The sequence below is a fragment of the Malaclemys terrapin genome, chromosome 10, assembly GCF_027887155.1.
Source record: "Malaclemys terrapin pileata isolate rMalTer1 chromosome 10, rMalTer1.hap1, whole genome shotgun sequence".
Classification (NCBI taxonomy): Eukaryota; Metazoa; Chordata; order Testudines; family Emydidae; genus Malaclemys; species Malaclemys terrapin.
In genome coordinates, this window is record NC_071514.1 from 83531888 (window position 1) to 83550721 (window position 18834).

The 18834-nt window shown below is 47.7% G+C and overlaps 1 protein-coding gene across 2 annotated transcripts; it reads right to left on the minus strand.

The window, feature by feature from the left end:
• Positions 1-430: 430 nt before the first annotated feature.
• Positions 431-16183, minus strand: LOC128843923 (hydroxyacylglutathione hydrolase-like protein). Of its 2 annotated transcripts, XM_054041067.1 has the most exons (10): positions 16075-16168; positions 15174-15263; positions 14846-14981; positions 9681-9745; positions 8547-8664; positions 6053-6161; positions 5370-5473; positions 4173-4274; positions 3864-3943; positions 431-3263 (listed from the first exon to the last, which is right to left on the minus strand). In XM_054041067.1, the coding sequence occupies exons 3-10, from the start codon at positions 14948-14950 to the stop codon at positions 3098-3100; spliced, it is 849 nt and encodes a 282-aa protein (XP_053897042.1). In that variant the 5' UTR covers positions 14951-14981; positions 15174-15263; positions 16075-16168; the 3' UTR covers positions 431-3097. The 2 variants fall into 2 exon arrangements, with proteins under 2 accessions (XP_053897042.1, XP_053897041.1); XM_054041066.1 differs by lacking the exon at positions 15174-15263 and having other exon boundaries at positions 16075-16183.
• Between the last annotated feature and the right edge of the window lie 2651 nt (positions 16184-18834).

The window sequence follows — 18834 nt, forward strand, 5'->3', positions numbered from 1 at the left end:
TCACTGACTGGCTTCGTCAAAGCATTGTATCTTTTGCATGCCTGGGTTCCTGCCTTTCAAATAAGATGACAAGCCTAATGCAGAATAATAGGGAAAATTAGGTAGCCGGAGAGAAAGATGCCATTTCACTTATCGTCTAGCAAAGCAGAAGTTGACTGGCCTTTTGGTGGGACAATGTATAATAATTGAAAATCTCAAACTCCTCCACATTTCAGATCACTGAAGTATTCATGCTGACCTGTTTCTATTCGTTAGTTTTAGTTCTAAACCGAGCATCAGATCAAACTAGCAACAGATCTACCTCCATCTTGCCAAAAGCAAAGTTATAAAAGACAACGATTGCCTTTTATACCTGTAAAGAAAAGTCTTGTTTTCTCTTGCTGCCTCACTTTTTAAAGTAATCCATCAGTAAGATGCACGACTGTCAAAGTTAAAAAAAAAAAAATCAAAGCTTTATTTAAAGTTGTCATTACAATCTACTAGCGAGTACACAGTGCTCATCTCGCAAGACTCTCACATTGCTTTTCTCTCCTGTTTTGTAAGTAGGGGACTAGTTTCAGTAAATACATTCTCATGCGTAGTTTTACAGATAGGTTTTAATTACAGCAAGACTCATGAATTCTAGTGTGAAATGATGAAATTCTAAGTTTAGTACACAAGTGCTATAACTTCTGTACTAAAGTGCAAAACACGCAAGTTCTATTTCTATTTGAAATGTGCAATCCTCATTAGGCATATACAAATAAAATGCTAATTAGCTAGTGCAATGTAAAATTAACCCATTAGTAATCTGCATTTTGTTTTGCTACCCATTTACAAGAGCTATATTCTACACATCAGTAAAACAATCTTAGTTGTACATTCAGTGGTTGTTCGCATCAGTGTGACACGGTGGGCAGGTCTACACACAAGTTGTACTGTGCAAACCTAGTAAGGAGACAAGTATATCGGTTTATTCTTAAAAACCCCACACTCCTAGCTCACAGTACATAAAAGAAAAATCAGGTCAACTATAATCCAGTGCTAAGAACTATCAAGTTTAATCAAAGCCGTGTGAAAGGTTTTACAATAGATGTTTTAGTGGGCCCAATCTGCCTTCCTTTGTGTTCTCATTCACCTGTGTGAAGTAGGTGTAAAATCACTGCCATTTTAATGGAGTAGTGCGTACACCTACTGTTGCACTTTGGTGTGAACAGTAACTCAAGGTAATGGAGAATGAGGCCTGCTATTTCATAGTAAAAGCTATGGAATCATGAAACGGAGCAACTTGCTCCCTAGAACTGCTCCATCTAATCCAGGCATCGGCATTTTCACAGCTGTTTACAGAGCTCCTCTAGATTTTCTTTCAAAGGAGACCACACTTAATTCTAAATATTGTAATAAACCGCTCTGGTGCCTTGCAAACTTAAGTACTATACACAGTTTTCAGATTTTAAAAAAGTTGCAGTGTTATTTTTAACAAACTAAAATTGGAAGGCTGACTTTTTTAAAAAACTGATAATTTTTACTTCTAAAATAATAATAATAAAAAAAAAGGTGATGCAAACACAAGTTCTTCCAAATTTCTTCCCCTTTCCACTATTTCAAACAGGCATGTGGGAGGGGAAGACTCTTGGATGTTCTGTAGTGGGAGAAAAGCAGCAAAACAGATGCTGCTTACTGACCCAAGGCCCCCATGCTGCAGACATGGATGTGAGTAATCCCCTAGTCAATTGCATAGAATTAAATGTACATAAATCTGCACAGGCTTTTTAACTGTGGTTCCTTAATCTGCCTCTGCTGGTACAGGGAGTGCATGTTTTCAAACTAGGAGACTAGGGGAGGTGATCCATCAGGCCTTATGCACAAGCAACTCCCAGTGAAGTCTTGCTTTGAAGGACCACAAGCCTGGGCTCCAATTTAAAGCATTTTGGGGGGTTAATCTGTTCCCATGTTGCGTCCCTAGTAATTGTTTGACAAATCCTATAACATTTTGATTTGGGATTATTCAAAACCAGTTTTTTTTTTAAATGCTGCTTTTGACTTAAAGATATTCCTAAATATTAAGCAAAAAGATAATTCCCCTCCAACCCACTCATTCCAATTACCCTGCGGCTAGTTTCACCTTGCTGTGATTAAGAGTGATACGTTTTTGCCTTATACACTATAATTCTATTACATGAAACCTTTCCAACGTGTCAAGGTTGCAGGGGGCCAGTGTCGGCTCCTTGAAAAGATGCACAGCTTTATATACTCTACTGAATATACATGCAGCTGCCAGATCACACTACAAGGGGCCCATTCACTGCCCGTTTTGATTTTCTGGAGACAATTGTCTTCAGTCGTTAAGGGGAGGTTGGCACAGAAATCAGCACTTTCAAGTTTCTCAGTTATAGTTTGAGAGAGTCACTGTTGACAAGGACAGCCATGGCTTAGTGCAAAATAAGTGTTTTTTCTAATGCTACATTGGTACACAGAATAGTTTCGTTCCATTCAGAGAGCAGCCCCTCCCCCAGTAATTACTAGAAGAATTAAAAATTTTAAGATGTCCCCAAAATATCTTGTTTTGAGGAGCGACAAAACAGCCTTTTAAGAACAGGAATAGCTCTGGGCCAAACTGTTCCACGTAGAACCCTTACGTTTCCCTTTTCAGCTTTCCCTGTTTTCCAGAAGCCCCCAGTTTACTTCCAGGTACAAAAACAAACCTGTTTCTTACATCGCCCTTTTCAAGAGGCAGGGCCCAGAGAATCAGCCCATTCTCAGAGGGGTGTAAGAGGAATTGCTTCGGGTGGTTAACACATACAGCTAGAAGCGAGGGGATCAAAAGGAGTAAAGAAAAACCAAGGCTGAATAACAAGCCCCACTTCCCAGCAGCGAGGCCCATGCAGTAGGGGAAGCTGCAGTGGCCGAGTCATTTAAAGCCAGACAGGACAGAGCCCTACACATTGTGCTGCGGGGAACGATCCTTCCCCAGCTGGGAGACAGACTGGCCTAACAGGCCTCCCCCACGACGACGCTCAGGATACTGCAGTTTGGTAAAAGGCCTGGCCCTCGCTGGGGCCTTGGTTGCGTTTATATATTGGCACAAAATAAACGATCTGACAAACCCGGCTGCATTTCACTTCTTCCCCATGAAGGGGCCGAAGAGTCCCCACTCGAACGCCAGCATGGCCTGAGGGGTCAGCCTCTCTTTGGGCTTCTTGAAGTTATCCTTCTCTGTGCGGAGAGCTCGCAGCACGGCCACCGGAGCTGTCTGGCCAGTGAATTTCTGCACGGCTTCTTCCCTGCAAGTGAAAGCGACACCCGTTGTGTGCCCCGTGCGTAGCAGCAAAGGGAAGTGAGAAGACTCAAGGCCAGGTTTGGTTTTCTGGGACACCGGTGGCCATCTGGAGTCTTGTTTTTAAGAGACTCCCTTTGGCTTTATACCAGAGTAACAACAGAATCTGGTTGTAGGCTGTCTCCTCCCACCACTCCTCACCCTGTGGGGAGCAGGGAGCCAATGGGGAGGGTATCTTCCTCCGTTATATCCCTGTAGAGGGCTGGCTAGGAATGAGTTATTCTGGATAGGGAGCTAGGGGGAGATGAGACACCCCCACCCCATCACCCACCCGATGCTTCTCGTACTGGCGGGAGGGCAAAATTGCCCTTCCCCTGTGAGTCACCAAGTGAAAGGTCTGTTGCTGGAAGGCAGGAAAAGCAGCAGCATTCCTAGGCCTGGGGAAAGGGCGCTCCCTTGCTTTGTGCGCTCGGCCCAGTGCGGGACAGGGCAATGCTACGGGGCGTCTCCGTTCCCGCGGAGCCCGTTGTCCCCTCAAACTCAACTGGGCCTGCCAGCAAGGCCCTTAGTGCCCAGGGGGCTGTGGGAGGCATGGAACTCTACTCACGAGACCCGCAGGAAGGGGTTGTAGTGGAACTCCTCCTGCAGGGTGGAGGGCACCGTGGGCAAGTCCTCGTCGTCTCGGAGCTGGGGAGAAACCACAGACTCGTTCAGCGTATGGAGACCGTCCCCAGCACTGAGCTCACGGAGAATACCAGAGGCAGATGCTTAGAGGCTCCTAGACATTATAGGGACAGGCACCTTAAACACACAGACCGATTAGAGGGGCAACAAATCTAGCATTCGCAGAACTCAATGTTCGTTTCAGCCTCCCCTTCCCACAGGGGCTCTCCGCTTCGGAAGGGGAAACACCTACTTTTGCCCAAGCGAGTTTCTTTTTCACACTCTCGTTCTCCGGTTCCACTTTCAAAGCAAACTTGAGATTCCTCACGGTGTACTCGTGCCCACAGAACACTTTCTGCAACGCAAATGACACAATGCACCTTTACGGCCTGCACATCCCCCGGGCGTGGTACCTCCCCACCCAGGATAGCGACTCTGGAGCGGCGGAGACCCCAGGTGAGCTCCGGGAGACTAGCGTTCCCTCCTGTAGAGGAGCCTGGATGTGGAACTCCCTCAGCGAGAGCCACAGGCTGCTCGTCTTCAGGGTGCAGCGCAGAGCTCCGCTGCTTGGCCACGCGGCTGCTTGACCTTGGGCGGAGATTCTGGAGGGCTCTTCTCTCTGGTGGGCTGGGTGTCCTACCAGGGGAGGATGCATTGAATGCATGTGGTTTGCCCACTGCAATTAATGCCGGGGGAAGCAGCTGCCTGGGGGAGAGCTCTGGGCCTGATCCCCATAGTCACAGTGTCTAGGAATGATTTGGGGGGAGCTCTCCGGCCCGTGTTACGCAGGAGGTCAGACAAGATTATCACCGTGGTCCCTCTGACCTTGGAATCTACCACTCATGCTGAGGGGACGGTGGGAAGTAGACGCTGGTGGAGGGTTCTGGGCCCAGTCCTCACACTCATGGAGCTGCTGGGGGCGGGGGGGGGGCAGAAGTAGCTGCCTGAGCGGAGCACACATCTCTCTCAGAGCTCATCCCAGTCTCTTGGGGGAGACCTACCGCCTTGAGTCAGGTCTCCACAGTCACAGAACAGCTCACACTTGCAGGGGAGCCTGCGGAGGGGTATGTAGCCCCAACTGGCTGACAGTGAAAAGGCCAGGTCACCTTGGCCCGGAGAGCTTGTCCTTTAGGCCTACAAGCCCCAGAAATTGGCCAGAGGTGCCCAAAGCACCGAAGCCACCCAGCTACGATCTCACAACATCAAATCCGCGCTGCGGCCATTCCGGTCACAGAGTGGCATTTGGCCAACGTGTCAAATTGCAAAAGGCTGGTGGCCAGCCAGAGAAAATCCAGGCAGTGCACGTTGCTCAGGCAGATTGAGAAGCCCGTTGGCGCCAACGCGCTGCGGGCATAAAGCTCTGGCCTGCCCGCTCCGAGACACAGAAAGGGAGATGAAGGGAAATCGGGGAGAGGGCCCATGCACGCCCTGAAATAGGCGCGACACTCACAGTGTCCTTCGGCAAAGCACCCAGGATTTCAGTCAGGTTCTTGTACATCTGCTCGGCCGTCCCTTCAAAGAACTTCCCACAGCCACCAATGAACAAGGTGTCACCTGCGCGGAGAAGCACATCACCTTATTTGGGGGAGGGCAGGGAGGTTCTGCCTGCAGGGCAGGCAGGTGGCATGTGGCCAGGAGCTGATGCCTGGGGGAAGCCCGCCCTACTGTTGTATCTGTGCCGAGGGTGAACAGGACTTTACTCCCCGGAGCTGGCAGTCAGGCACTTTTTGCTGGTCTAGCGGGCAGGGCACCTATTCCTACCTCTGCCACAGGCTTCCTCTGTGCTCTTGGGCAAGTCACTTAGGCATATAAATACCTCAGAGGATCTGGACCTCTGGGCTACAGTTCCCCATCTGCACAATGCGAATAACAGCTCTGCCCTGCCACCGACCCTGCAGGGTTGGGGGCCAGATAAGGGCCTAGACAGATATGACTTTAAAGGAAAACAAATCCTGTCTTGCTCAGGCTTACTCTTAAAATGAGGTAGTCCCACGCAGATCGCGGCAGAATCTAAATGATTCTGGGTAGAATACTAGTCTAATGATAAGTCCCCCTGTAGCTCATTCAAAGAGATCCCAGAGACTGTCTGAGACTTTTTAGCTCCTGCTGGCTTCTCAAGAAGGTGCTGAATACCTGAAAAGAGGGCTGGAGCATCTGGGGAGTTCTCTTCCCACATGAAATAACACATGTGGCCTGATGTATGGCACGGCGTGAACAGGCACCTCACGTTAATATCTCCAAACTGCAGAGAAAAAGGGGCAATCCAGGTTGGTAAGACACAGGGGATTTCCATTGTTGGTATTATCACCGCACCTAAGGACCCTACTCAAGGACCGGAACCTCACTGGGCGCTGCATAAACACAGAGCAAAGAGATGGTCCCTGCCCCAGAGAGCTTCCAAACAAAGCAATATGGACTTCCCTTCTTCACAACATGATGCTACAGCAAATCAGCTTACTTCCATCCCAGCCGGGATCTGCTAGCCGATATTTTTCAGAATCATAGAAGTTTAGGATTGGAAGAGACCTCAGGAGGTCATCTAGTCCAACCCCCTGCTCAAAGCAGGACCAACCCCAACTAAATCATCTCAGCCAGGGCTTTGTCAAGCCGGGCCTTAAAAACCTCTAAGGATGGAGATTCCTCCACCTCCCTAGGGAACACATTCCAGTGCTTCACCACCCTCCTAGTGAAACAGTGTTTCCTAATATCCAACCTAGACCTCTCCCATTGCAACTTGAGACCATTACTCCTTGTTCTGTCATCTGCTACCACTGAGAACAGTCTAGATCCATCCTCTTTGGAACCCCCTTTCATGTAGTTGAAGGCTGCTATCAAATCCCCCCTCACTCTTCTCTTCTGCAGACTAAATAACCCCAGTTCCCTCAGCCTCTCCTCGTAAGTCATGTGCCCCAGACCCCTAATCATTTTCATTGCCCTCCGCTGGACTCTCTCCAATTTGTCCACATTCTTTCTGTAGTGGGGGGACCAAAACTGGGCACAATACTCCAGGTGTGGCCTCACCAGTGCCGAATAGAGGGGAATAATCACTTCCCTCGATCTGCTGGCAATGCTCCTACTAATGCAGCCCAATATGTCATTGGCCTTCTCAGCAACAAGGGCACACTGCTGACTCATATGCAGCTTCTCGTCCACTGTAATCCCCAGGTCCTTTTCTGCAGAACTGCCCCTTAGCCAGTCAGTCCTTAGCCTGTAGCGGTGCCTGGGATTCCTTCCGTCCTAAGTGCAGGACTCTGCACTTGTCCTTGTTGAACCTCATCAGATTTCTTTTGGCCCAATCCTCCAATTTGTCTAGGTCACCCTGGACCCTATTGCTACCCCTCCAGCGTATCTACCTCTCCCCCCAGCTTAGTGTCATCTGCAAACTTGCTGAGGGTGCAATTAATCCCTGTCACTCACCCTTACCGCCGATAAAAGTGGGGGGCCATGACCTCTGCCTCCCCCATGTTTTGGCACCCCTGCCCCTCCCTTACCTCAATAACTAGATGACTCAAGATGGAAATTGGACAACCAAAAGATAAATTCCCAAAAAAGACGGACATGTAAGAATATTTTCCACGTTCCCCAGCTGCTAATGCCAAAGACTATGCAGGACAATAAGTGACAATTATGCTTTGTATTTATAAGGCATTTTTCCTCTTCCTGGCATTTCACCAACAGGACAAATATTAGCAAATTAAGATTCACAAGAGGCGGAAATTATCCCTGTGTTACACGTGGGGAAATTTAGATTAGGAATTGGTAGTTTCTGGCTCGCAGGCCTGTGCTCACATCCACCCCAGAATACATAAAGCCAGCTATGAAGTTTGTCCACAGAATCTATTTGAACAAAGACAGGCTGCAAAATTTCTGGCACTTTGTTGACTGGCAATGTTCAGATCTAGGAGTTTGGTTCAATCCATTCTAAAGAAAAGGGTCATTTGGAAAATTCAGATCCGCATTTGGATTTCAAACAGTCCCAGAGCAAAGCTTTCCAGCAGAGGCTATCACATGTGGATTTATTACCATGGGGAAATGCTACCACCTACTGGCTAGTTGTTCAAAATGAGAATCTGCTGCAGAGAAACCTGGCAGCAATATGCCAGGGAAGGTTTTTGATGCTGGATCCTAGCGCCGCCCCCCTTGCAGCGATCCCATAGATTCCCATGCACACTAGAGCAAAGACAGACCTAAATGAATTAGTAGTTGGTCTCCGGGAGCAACTGACAGGCAGCAGCTGTAATTTTTAGCTTCCTCACTGTTCCCCCAGCCACAGCAGTGGGTTACACAGCAGGAAAAAACAAAGACATTAAGTGTGTGCGTAGTGGGAGCATGGACCGAATCCTTCCTTGGTTACACACCTACAATCTCATGCACATTCAACCCAGGGCAAGCAAAGGACTCTCTCTGGTCCCCGTTCTCACATTGACTCACTGCAGGTCTCTGGGCACATCACTTCCCAGCTCTGTCCTTCACCATCGCCCTCAGTAAAACAGGGATCCCGACACCGACCTCCCTGCCAAGGCGCAGGACATGTCATTCAATCACGCGTGTAAAGAGCTTTGAGATCCGGGGGGGCGTTAAGCGAGGCAAGAGCAACAACATTAATAATAAACCTCCAGTCTTGTACCTTTAACTCCTCGTTGTGAGTCACTTTGTGCGTCAAGGCTCCAATCCGCTCATCCGCCCCATACACCTGCAGCCCTGGATACACCTTCGCCAGTTCTTCGTTTCCTCGGGCATGGTCCCTTCACAGACAGGGAGTGAGATTAGCGTCTCCGCACATCACTCAGCATTTACTGATACCCCAGAGGAAAGAGGAGGGCTAAAACGAGTCTCGGGCTCCTGCATCAATGTTACCCTAGTACTGCGGGGACAGCCCTGGTGTATGTTGCGACACGAAAAATACCGTGACTCAAGATTTCGGAGCATGAAAAAGGGCCACCTGACATTCCGAAAAAGGACAACTTCTCCATATGTGAGCCCAGCAGCCCAATAGAACTGTTCTGCATTCAGGGCCCGATCCTGGGGAGTGCTGAGAGCGCTCTGCTTCCACCTCGCAGGATCGGGTCCCTTGATATTGCACAGATCACAGTGTGTGGCTGTCACGTCTTACGAGCAGGGATTTCTGCATAGATCTTCCTCCGAGCCTCATGCACTCTGATGAGAATACTAAGAACATAAGAATGGCCACACTGGCTCAGACCAAAGGTCCATCGATCTAGCCCAGTGTCTCGTCTCCCGACATTGGCCAATACCAGGTGCTTCAGAGGGAATGAACAGAACAGGGCAATTATCAAATGATCCATCCCATCGTCCAGTCCTAGCTTTTGGCAGTTCAGAGGTTTAGGGCACCTGGAGCATGGGGTTGCGTCCCCAGCCGTCTTGGCTAATAGCCATTGACAGACCTATCCTTCACAAGAAGTTCCATAGGTTGGCTGTGTGTTGTGTGAAGAAGTACTTCACTGTGTGTTTTAAACCAGCTGCCTGTTAATTTCATCGGGTGACCCCTGGTTCTTGTGTTACGCGAAGGGGTAAACAACACTTCCTTAGTCACTTTCTCCCATCATTCGTGATTTTATAGAGCTCTATCATATCCCCCCCCCCTTAGTCATCTCTTTTCTAAGATGAACAGCCGCAGGCTTTTTAATCTCTCCTCATATGGAAGCTGTTCCATATCTGTAACCATATTTCTTGCCCTTCTCTGCACCTTTTCCATGTCTAACATACAGTAATGTACCCCTTTACTTTCCACAGCACTTACCAGTGGTGATGGGTGGTAAGAATCGCTTTAAGGGTAACGCCTTCTTTTCTGACAATTTCTAGTAACTAAAATGGGGAGGAAAAAGTCACGTCAAAGAGCATAGTTTTAAAAAAAAGATTCCAGCTACTAATCTGTGTCAGAAAATTAATCATTAAAGACCCTAAAGACAATCTTGAAAGCCTTGTTGCTCTCTGAAACATGACTCTGCAAAGCTAGCCTCTCGCACGGTCTCCCAGTGACTTCAGATTATGTGCGAACAGATCACATTTCAAGAGGCAGCCCTGCAAACTCACCCTGCGATCGGAATAATACCTGGTGACGGAAAGGCAGCGTAAAAAACATCTGACACACAGAAAGCCACACGTACAAGAAACAAGGTGCTGCCTCTTGGGATGGATTTTCATGCAACATAGTATTAAATGTTGTCAAATGCTCTTTAATTTATAAATCAGAACCCAGCGTCAGTAGGGGAGTTAAGTGATGGATATTTTTGTTATAAGAAAGAGGTAAGCAGAACAGTAGGTCTCTGCCTGGCATTTTGAATGTGAGCAAAGAAGATTTATACGATTTGAAGAGAAACCACAGTTATCCAGCTCCTGACTGCCCCCCTCCTAGGAATAAAAAGAAGCCCTTAGTACATCATGTATCTTCCCATAAACTCTTTCAAGATGTCTTATAGCAAATGTCACAAACTCAGCCCATTTCTGGTCGGATCTTTAAGCACGATGCCTTCGGGAGTTCCCTAGAACACAGGGGAATCCACTCGGTGATCCCGGACAGATCAGATCGGGGTAACTCACTATACCACTGGAAATCCAACTGCAAATACGCCCCTAATTTGAATCCCCCCTCCCAAATATTCCCAGCATTGATATTGGCAGGGATTCCTAACGATCGGGAGATTGTGATATTGGCTTCCACTTATGCAAATTGGGCCATAAAGCACTATTGCACAAGTGTCTGCACAAAACTGTATGCATGACATTTGCATGTGCAATCACCATGACTGCTCGTGCAATCACAGCACTTCCAGGCACAAATTATGTGCCTGCCTTTTCACATCTGCAAATATGAAAGTCTGGCCTTTGGTTATTTGCATCATTTCGGTCTGATTAAGAGTCAAACTGTGATCAAAAAGAATGCAGGGCACAAGAAGGGTGCAAGGGGCAACCCAACTGCAGTAGAGAAAAGACTGCCCAGAGGCAGCAATGCTATCAGCATGACCACCCCAAAGGTGACGAGGAGGTGAGGCATAGCCCCACTGTCTCCCACCCCAGCCAGCACAGCCGGCCAGTCCTGGAGAGGAATGCACCCTACACCCCCTTTCAGGGATATAGCAGCAGCCATACTCCCCCACACTCCCTGGAGGCATCATGCTTCCAGAAATGGAGACAGATCCTCCCCCCTGCCCAGTGACTGTCTTTGATGGCCAGGTTGGCAGTGGATGAAGTCAGTCAGATGCAAGCTGTGTTGCTATAAACGGATGCTTTTTTCCATGCTGCTAACTCCAACCTGCTGCACCATGATTAGCTGCCAGTCCCAAGGCCAGCTAAAGCAGGGAGAGTTGAGCGCAAGACTAACCCCTAGCAAAAAAAAACCCCAGAACTCTTCACTGGTTATAGAAACAGAACCAGGCTGCCATTCCGGTGAAAAGGAACCCTAGCAACCCCTCATGCTGCATGAAGCCTTCTGGAAGCTTGATGCTATTAGCAAGAAAACACTTCAGAGTTGGCAAGTGGAATGCAATCGCACGGCTCATGAGGGAGATGGACAACTATAGACTCGAAATCCTGGGCATCAGTGAGAGAGGAGTGATAGGTGTGGATAAGAAGTGCGTAGAGCAAGAGGAGACACTTCTCCTTTGCCTAGGGCACAGCAACACCATCACACAGGGAGCAGCGCTCAATACAACAGATTCTGTGGGGGAAAAAATCATTGACCAACTACAGTCTATTAACCAATGCAATGTAGACGCCAAACTCCAAACCAGAGGCCTAAAGATATCAATCAGTGCTCCGCTCCAACAGAGGAACACGGCGATGACGAGAAGGAGAAGTTCTACAATTGCCTCTGATGTGTGATCGACAGAATACCTAAACGTGACTTACTCCTCGTCATGGGCGACTTTAATGCTAGAGTAGGATGTGATAACCAAGGTATGGAAAGAGCAACAGGAAAGCATGGGCTGGGAACCCTTAACCAAAATGGCAAGAGACTCATTGAATTGTGTTTGGTCACCAACCTGGGTCTTGCAAGTAGCCTGGTCCCTCACAAAGACATAGATGAAGACACGTGGAATTTGTCAGATGGCAAAACGAAAAATCAGATCGCCCACAACTGCATTAGCCGAAGATGCAGGTAATCTGTCCAAGACCTAAAGGCATACTGAGCAGCAGATGTTCACAGCAACCACAATCTTTGCATTGCTAAACCGAAATTAAAACAGAGGAAGATCAACTTTAAACAGAAAGTGGTAAAGAAAATCAACAGTACAAAACTGAAAACAAAGAGTCCCATGAGAAATTCCAGCGTGAACTAAGGCACAGATTGCAGGCACTGACAGAGGCAGAAAAGGTGATACACAGAAAGGGCCTGCAGAAAAATGGGCAGCACTCAGAGACAATGTGATTCGAGCTGTCCTAGTCACAGTCGGATAGCAACACAGACAGAGCAAGAACTGGATGAGCCAAGAGACGTGGTGTCTCAGAAAGAAAAATAACCAAAGGAAAACTCCTGAATTCTAAGACAAACAAACGATTGGAAAACCTAAAGGAGGAGTATAAGAAAGCAGACAAAGCAGTGAAAAGCAGCTGAATGAGAGAGAAACGGAGATACGTTGAAGACCTAGCAGCAGAAGCTGCTGCTATGATGGGAAACCACAGAGCCCACTAACCAAGTGACTAAAACCCTGTGTGGAAATTTCAAAACAGGACATGGGCCAATAAAAAGCAAAGACAAAAGAAAGCTTACAACTGAGGTAGAACTGAAAAGCAGATAGACCCAGCTCCACTTCAGCATCCGATGTTGATGAAATACATGGACCTGATCAACTTGACTTTAACATCAGTCACTAGAGAAATATCAGAAGTGGAGGCTTCAGCGTTGTGATTGCAAAGTAACAAAGCCGCAAGAGATGATCAAATTCCAGCAGAAATGCTAAACGTAGTTGATACCACTATTCTAATGAAACTGACAGAGCTGTTCAACCAAGTTTGGGGGAAAAAGACCCCTCCTGGCCAGTGGAAACATGGAATCATTGTCAGAATACCCAAAAAGAGTGATCCTACTGATTGTAACAACTGGAGAGGAGTTGTAGGGAAAGCCTTCTGCAGGGATACTACACAGGATGAAAGAGGCCGTGGATGCAAAGATTAGGGAAGGCCAGGCTGGATTCAGGCCCAAGAGACCCTGTGTAGATCAGATATTCACACTAAGGACCATCCTAGAGGAATATGTAGAATGGCAATCTCCCCTCTTCGTCAATTGCATTGATTTTCAAAAGCCTGCACAAGACTGTGGAATATTCTTCAATCCTACAGAATCCCAGCTGAAGCTGTCAAGATCATCAAGGAAGCGATTTCCCTTGGTACTTGCAGTATTTATCCCTTTAGTGTAAAGAACGCAGCACACAATGTGGAGCTGTATCAGAGACCCAGACCCTCCAATGAACTCAGCCTGGGTGGAGCTCTGTACTACTGGGGTTCTGCATTGGAGCAAGGATCAGCCCACCTGGAGCTCAATGCAGAATGGAGGCTTCTGTTATCAGAGGGTGCATCTGCATGGCTACAAAAGACCTGTGGCACAGCCACCCTGACTCAGCTGACTTGGGTTAGCAGGGCTCTGGCTGCGGGGCTAAAAATTGCAATGTAGATGTCCAGACTTGGGCTGGAGCCCGGGCTCGGAGACCCTACGAAGGGGGAGGGTCCCAGAGCCTGGGCTCCAGCCTGAGCCCAAATGTCTACTCTGCAATTTTTAGTCCCACAGCCCAAGCCAATTGACCCAGGGTCTGACACTTGGTGCCCCAGGTTTTTTATTACCGTGTTGATAAGAATGGATCCCCAACATTTCCATCTCGTCATTAATGCTGCTTGTTTGCTTTTGTGCCTCAAAAGCTCACAAATCAGACCTCAAAAATCATGAGATGATTTTTAAAAACGGATCCTTTTTTAAGCCAATTAAATAATTTTAATAAAATAATTTATTAAAACAATTAATAATTTAAAAACTAATTTGGGATTTTTCTCTTTGCCTCCTGGTTTGTGAGACTCTAGGGTCAGATTTTCAAGCTCTTCCCCAAACCATGAAGAGGACTAGAAGCTTTCATTTAAAAAACAATTAAGCTGAAATTCTCACATAATGATATGACTCCAGCAGCATCACTCCAAAAACCTAGTCTTGCCAGGCCCATAATAAAAATCACCAGAGTTGGCAACACTGCATTTTGGATAATGAAACAGGCCAGTTTCACATTTGTTTCTAGTCAGTTTCATTTTCTGTCCTCTCCACTAGCACAAGATTGTTTTTGTGTTTGTGTGTCCAGCACTGCAAGGCAAAGTGTGAATCAAGAAAAACAAAACAAAAACATTTTCACTACAATTTAAAAAAAAAAAAATTTAAGGCACTTCTGTTTGTTTTAGGTTGTGTAACACCTTTTTTGAGCTTTTCCCCTAAAAACAATATAAATTTTGGGCCTACGCCATAGTCCAATGTCATTTTACAACACACAGTTGCAGTCCCAGAGTCCATCCTGCAGACCCTCACTGAGTAACTTTTAAACCTGCAAACAAACAGAGAAGCATTTACAAGATTGGGCCTCGTTTGTACAGCACCTGGCACAACGGGACCCAATGAGACTGGGAACTTTAGACACTATCGCGATATACACGTTTAATAAATACAATTGCTTCTTGTTTTTCCTGATCATTACTTTCCACTGAGCTCAGCCCTGCTGCAGACATCCCACCTGGACTAACTAACTCCTATAGCTCTTATTTTGTGTGTCACTATGTGCTCCTAGTGGAAGCGAAATTAACACAACTCTAACCATTCCCAGAGCTCTAGATTCCTTCCTTTAGTGTCTACCAACAAGCCAGCCTGCTCTGAACAACAATCTTGAGCCAGGACCAGATGTCCTTTAATTTCAAGGCTTTAAGTAGCAAAATTACCCTCTTGGGAACAGCTGCGTCCACTACAACTGCTTCCTTGGTGTTTTCTTCAATGACCAAGTACATGTAGTTATCTTCCAAGACTGAAATCACTTTGACCTTCATAGTCCCAGGGTTGTGAAGCTACACAGGTGAGCTGTAAGGGAAATTACATTATTTTAGAATCATCCCATATGATTAAAAAAAAAAATCAATCCAGCAGCATCAGAAATATTTAGAACAAGGTCCCGGGCAGAGAGCACCACCATAACAGCTCCAAGTCCCAACCCTCCTGCGTCTATTTGCACAGACTCCACCTGTGGCAAACAAGCCCAGGGCCCTGACTTACTGGAACAGGTGCAACTCCACTATGAAAAGCAGCCTTCCGCCTCTTGGCCTGCTCTCCTCTCCTTGCCTAGTCAGAAGTAAATCGACAACACTGTGGGAACACAAGCCCAGCCTCAATGCACTAGCTAACAGTCCCCATTAAGTGCATCTCATGTTTAATTCACTGTTTTAGCTCCAATTTGGGCTTTCTGGGGATTGTGAACATCCAAACTGCTGCACACAAATGCCTCAGGACTCAGAAAACTGTTCAGCGTGGAAGGATCAGTCTAGTTTGGTTGAAGGCAGGGGGAGTCAGAGGCAGGCCACGGGCCAAAGCCGGACTGCCAGACGCTTTTGAATGGACCCTGAAATCTTTTTATTTACTTACTATCATTACTTGGGGGGGGGGGGTAATTATTTTCTCTGTGGTCTGGACCTTGACCAAGAAATTTGGACTTTGACAAAAACTCATTGGCTACACCTGGTTGAAGGTCTCAGTTTAGAGCTGAGAGTTGCAGCCGTGCCACTCCTAATACCCCTGTTCCCAGAAGGGGACCCCGGCGAGCTGGAAATGAGTTCCCAGAATACAGGGTGGGAGACTTAATTAGACACATGGCAGCCCCCAGCCCACACACAAAGCATCCCCCCCCTTGTGAACCCCCTACCCCACACACCCCCAAACCCAGGTGCAAATCGCCCCCCACCAATGTGAAAATCCCCGGGGCCCCCACATGCCGACCACCTCCTCCACCCATGTGCAAATTAATCAGCTGTCTGCTAGTGTCACCCCCCCTGCCCAGGTGCACCCCCTTTCACACGCGTGTGCAACAATCACCCGGACCCCCCCCGTGCAAACCCAGCCCGGCTGCGGGTGCTCGCTGCAGCCCCGGCCCCAGAGCCCGCAGCGCCCAGGGGTTCGGTACCTGCTCGGGGCGGGGAGCTCCCTGGTCCGGGGTCCGGGACAGGCTGCGGGGCCCGGGAGGGCCCGGGCGGCGGCTCGGAGCGTAGCCCTGTCACTGTGCGCCAGGGACCGCCCCCAGGGCCCGGAGCCAGCGAGCTGCCCCGGCCGCCTCCATCCCCGGCCCTCCCCGGGTCCCACCCCCCGGAGCCCCGCGGTTCTGCCCATCCCCTGCACTCCGCCGCCCGTTCCCCTGCGCTGCCCGGGCACAACGTGCATGACACCAGCAACAGCTGCCTGCTTCTGGGGCTGCGGGCGCTGCAAGGCCAGCTGCTGCTCGGGGGAGGGGGGGCAGCAATTCCCCCCCCCCGACCCTCCTCTTCCTCTCTCAACCCCAGCAGCCCAAACCCCTGGCCCAGGAGGACCCCCCCCCCCCCCATTCCCCGCCTTATCTTACCCCTCCCTGGTGGCAAGTCTTGCCCTCAGGGGACAGATGTGCCCTGCCAGCCCCTAGTTTCAGTCGCCAGCAGGTGAGGGTCCAGCCTGCGGCACGCTGCCCATACAGAGCGGGCCCAGGATGCTGGCTGTGGCACGCTCCCAACCCTGACATGCCTGGCTGCAAGTGCTGCCGCATGGGCCTGCAGCAACCCCCCCAGGAAATTACATCTCTTGACCAGCAGCCAGCAAGAGAGTAGAGAAATGGCCCGTTGGCAAGCCTGTGTCCGCGGACCTGCTTAAAAGCCATGGCCTGGGGGGCCCACATGGCTTTGCAGCCTATGCTGTCATGGTAGGGTCAAGGGGAAAAGCCATTGGACCTCAGACTGGTGGCTGATTCTTCCAGGCCTCACATGTCAGGACAGCTGTGTCACCTCGCCCCGTCATTCCCTCCCATCAGTACCCATCTGTAAAAGGCATACATGTTAAATCCTCCACCGTGTACCTGATCCCCTTCGCCCAATCCCTTCCAGCTACACTGGGATGGCCTGGCCGTGGGCAGCAAAACAGTTTTGAGGGGAGGAGAGGGAAGATCTTAAAATACTTTCAGTCCTCTGTGTGCCATGGAGAGGAAAATAAACCTCCGCCTTCTCCCCTCAGCGTCAGCTTCTCCCACCCACCAACCACTTATCAACATAACCAGTTTGAAGCAGCAACCGTGCTGCTGGCACCTTGCCCAAGCACATGCAAAGGTTTTATATTTCTTTGCACCTAGAAAGAGCTTTCAACCCCAGGGTCGCAACATGTTATACAACCCCATTTTACAGTTGGGGAAACTGAGGCAGAATCTGAGTGCATTGACTGTCTTTTTATTTCATATTTGTACAGCACCTAGCGCAATAGGGTCCTAATCCCTGCTTGGAGCCCTCAAGCATTACAGTACTACAAATAAATAATAATTAATGGCTTGTCCATGTCAAACAAAAATGCTGGAGCAGGGCCAGGCCTCAAACTCAGATCTCCTGAGGCCAGGGTGGAATTAAGGTATAAAATAACTAAGCTACAGTTAAGGGCCTTGCAATATGAGGGGCCTCTAAAAAAGAAAAAACTGACTCCGTTTCAAATTTTATCAAAATCAGTTGATAAGGAGATATGGGAAAAAGAAGATTCGCTCTAAATACAGACATTTTTGTTCAAATATGACAAAAATATTCACATCATTATTGACAGTCGAGAGGCCAGGTCTGAGAAAACAAACAAACAATAAAAGCACTTGTAAAATTAGTATTTCTATGAGTAAGTCTGCTATCAGTTTCCCGAGGCAGCACTTTGTTGGCCAGTTGCTACTGGTAAAATTCTGACTGTGCCCTCATAATTTATGAAAATAAATAAATAATCTCACCGCTGATAAAATCGGGGAAAAAATGTGAGGTTGGAGATGGCGGTGCTGTGAAGCCATCCTGCCAAGCTCATACTCATGTTAGTGTGTTCTTTCTTCTTTTGATCTGTACATCCACACAACTGTGTATTTTAGTGTGCATGCTTCATGCGCTATCTGTGTGTCACATGATTGAGTTTGCAGGTGATCGTCTTATGGACTTGGGTCGAGTGGATCTTGAGGAGATACATTTGTGTTGGCTTCCCTCCGTCAGTTTTGGGAACTTTCACAGTAAATATCAGAGAATGCTGCCCAAAGGATACATAGAGGATTTTGAGAGAAGCGAAGGAAGATATACATATATATCAAAATATTCTGAGTACTTGGTAAGCAAGTTATTTCAAACTATCTGCATATATGATTTATAGGCTATTAAAGCCTATAATAGTCATTATATTTGCCTGAATATAGGCCAGTTTTTCTCACTTTCTCAATGCCTGTCTGGAGATTACCAGTCTTTTTTCTGGTAAATTCTTTCTTTCTCTTTTGCACATATAGCTTTTTGTCCCTCTGTGTGTCCGAGGTGTTTACTCGAGATTGATTGGTGGTCCTTGGGGAGACAGAGGATAGAGAAGTGAACGCCAAGAGAGATGTCTACCTAGAAAAAAGACTGGGATTTTCTGCTTGGCGGGTTTGGAGCATGCAAGAGAATATTTTATTATAGGTAGTATGCTATGTAAAACTTCTTATATAGACTTATAAAACACACATCATATGTATAATACATTGTATTTTTATAGTATGGCAAAAGAAAAATCCCAACAATTCATTGGTTCATAGCAAAAATTAAATCAGAATGAACGTTTGTAAATATATTTTATATATAGTCTGGATGAACGTATTTCCCTAAAAAAATTAATCAAATATTTTTTCATTTATTCATATGAAAAGAAGGATAATTTTCCTTATTCA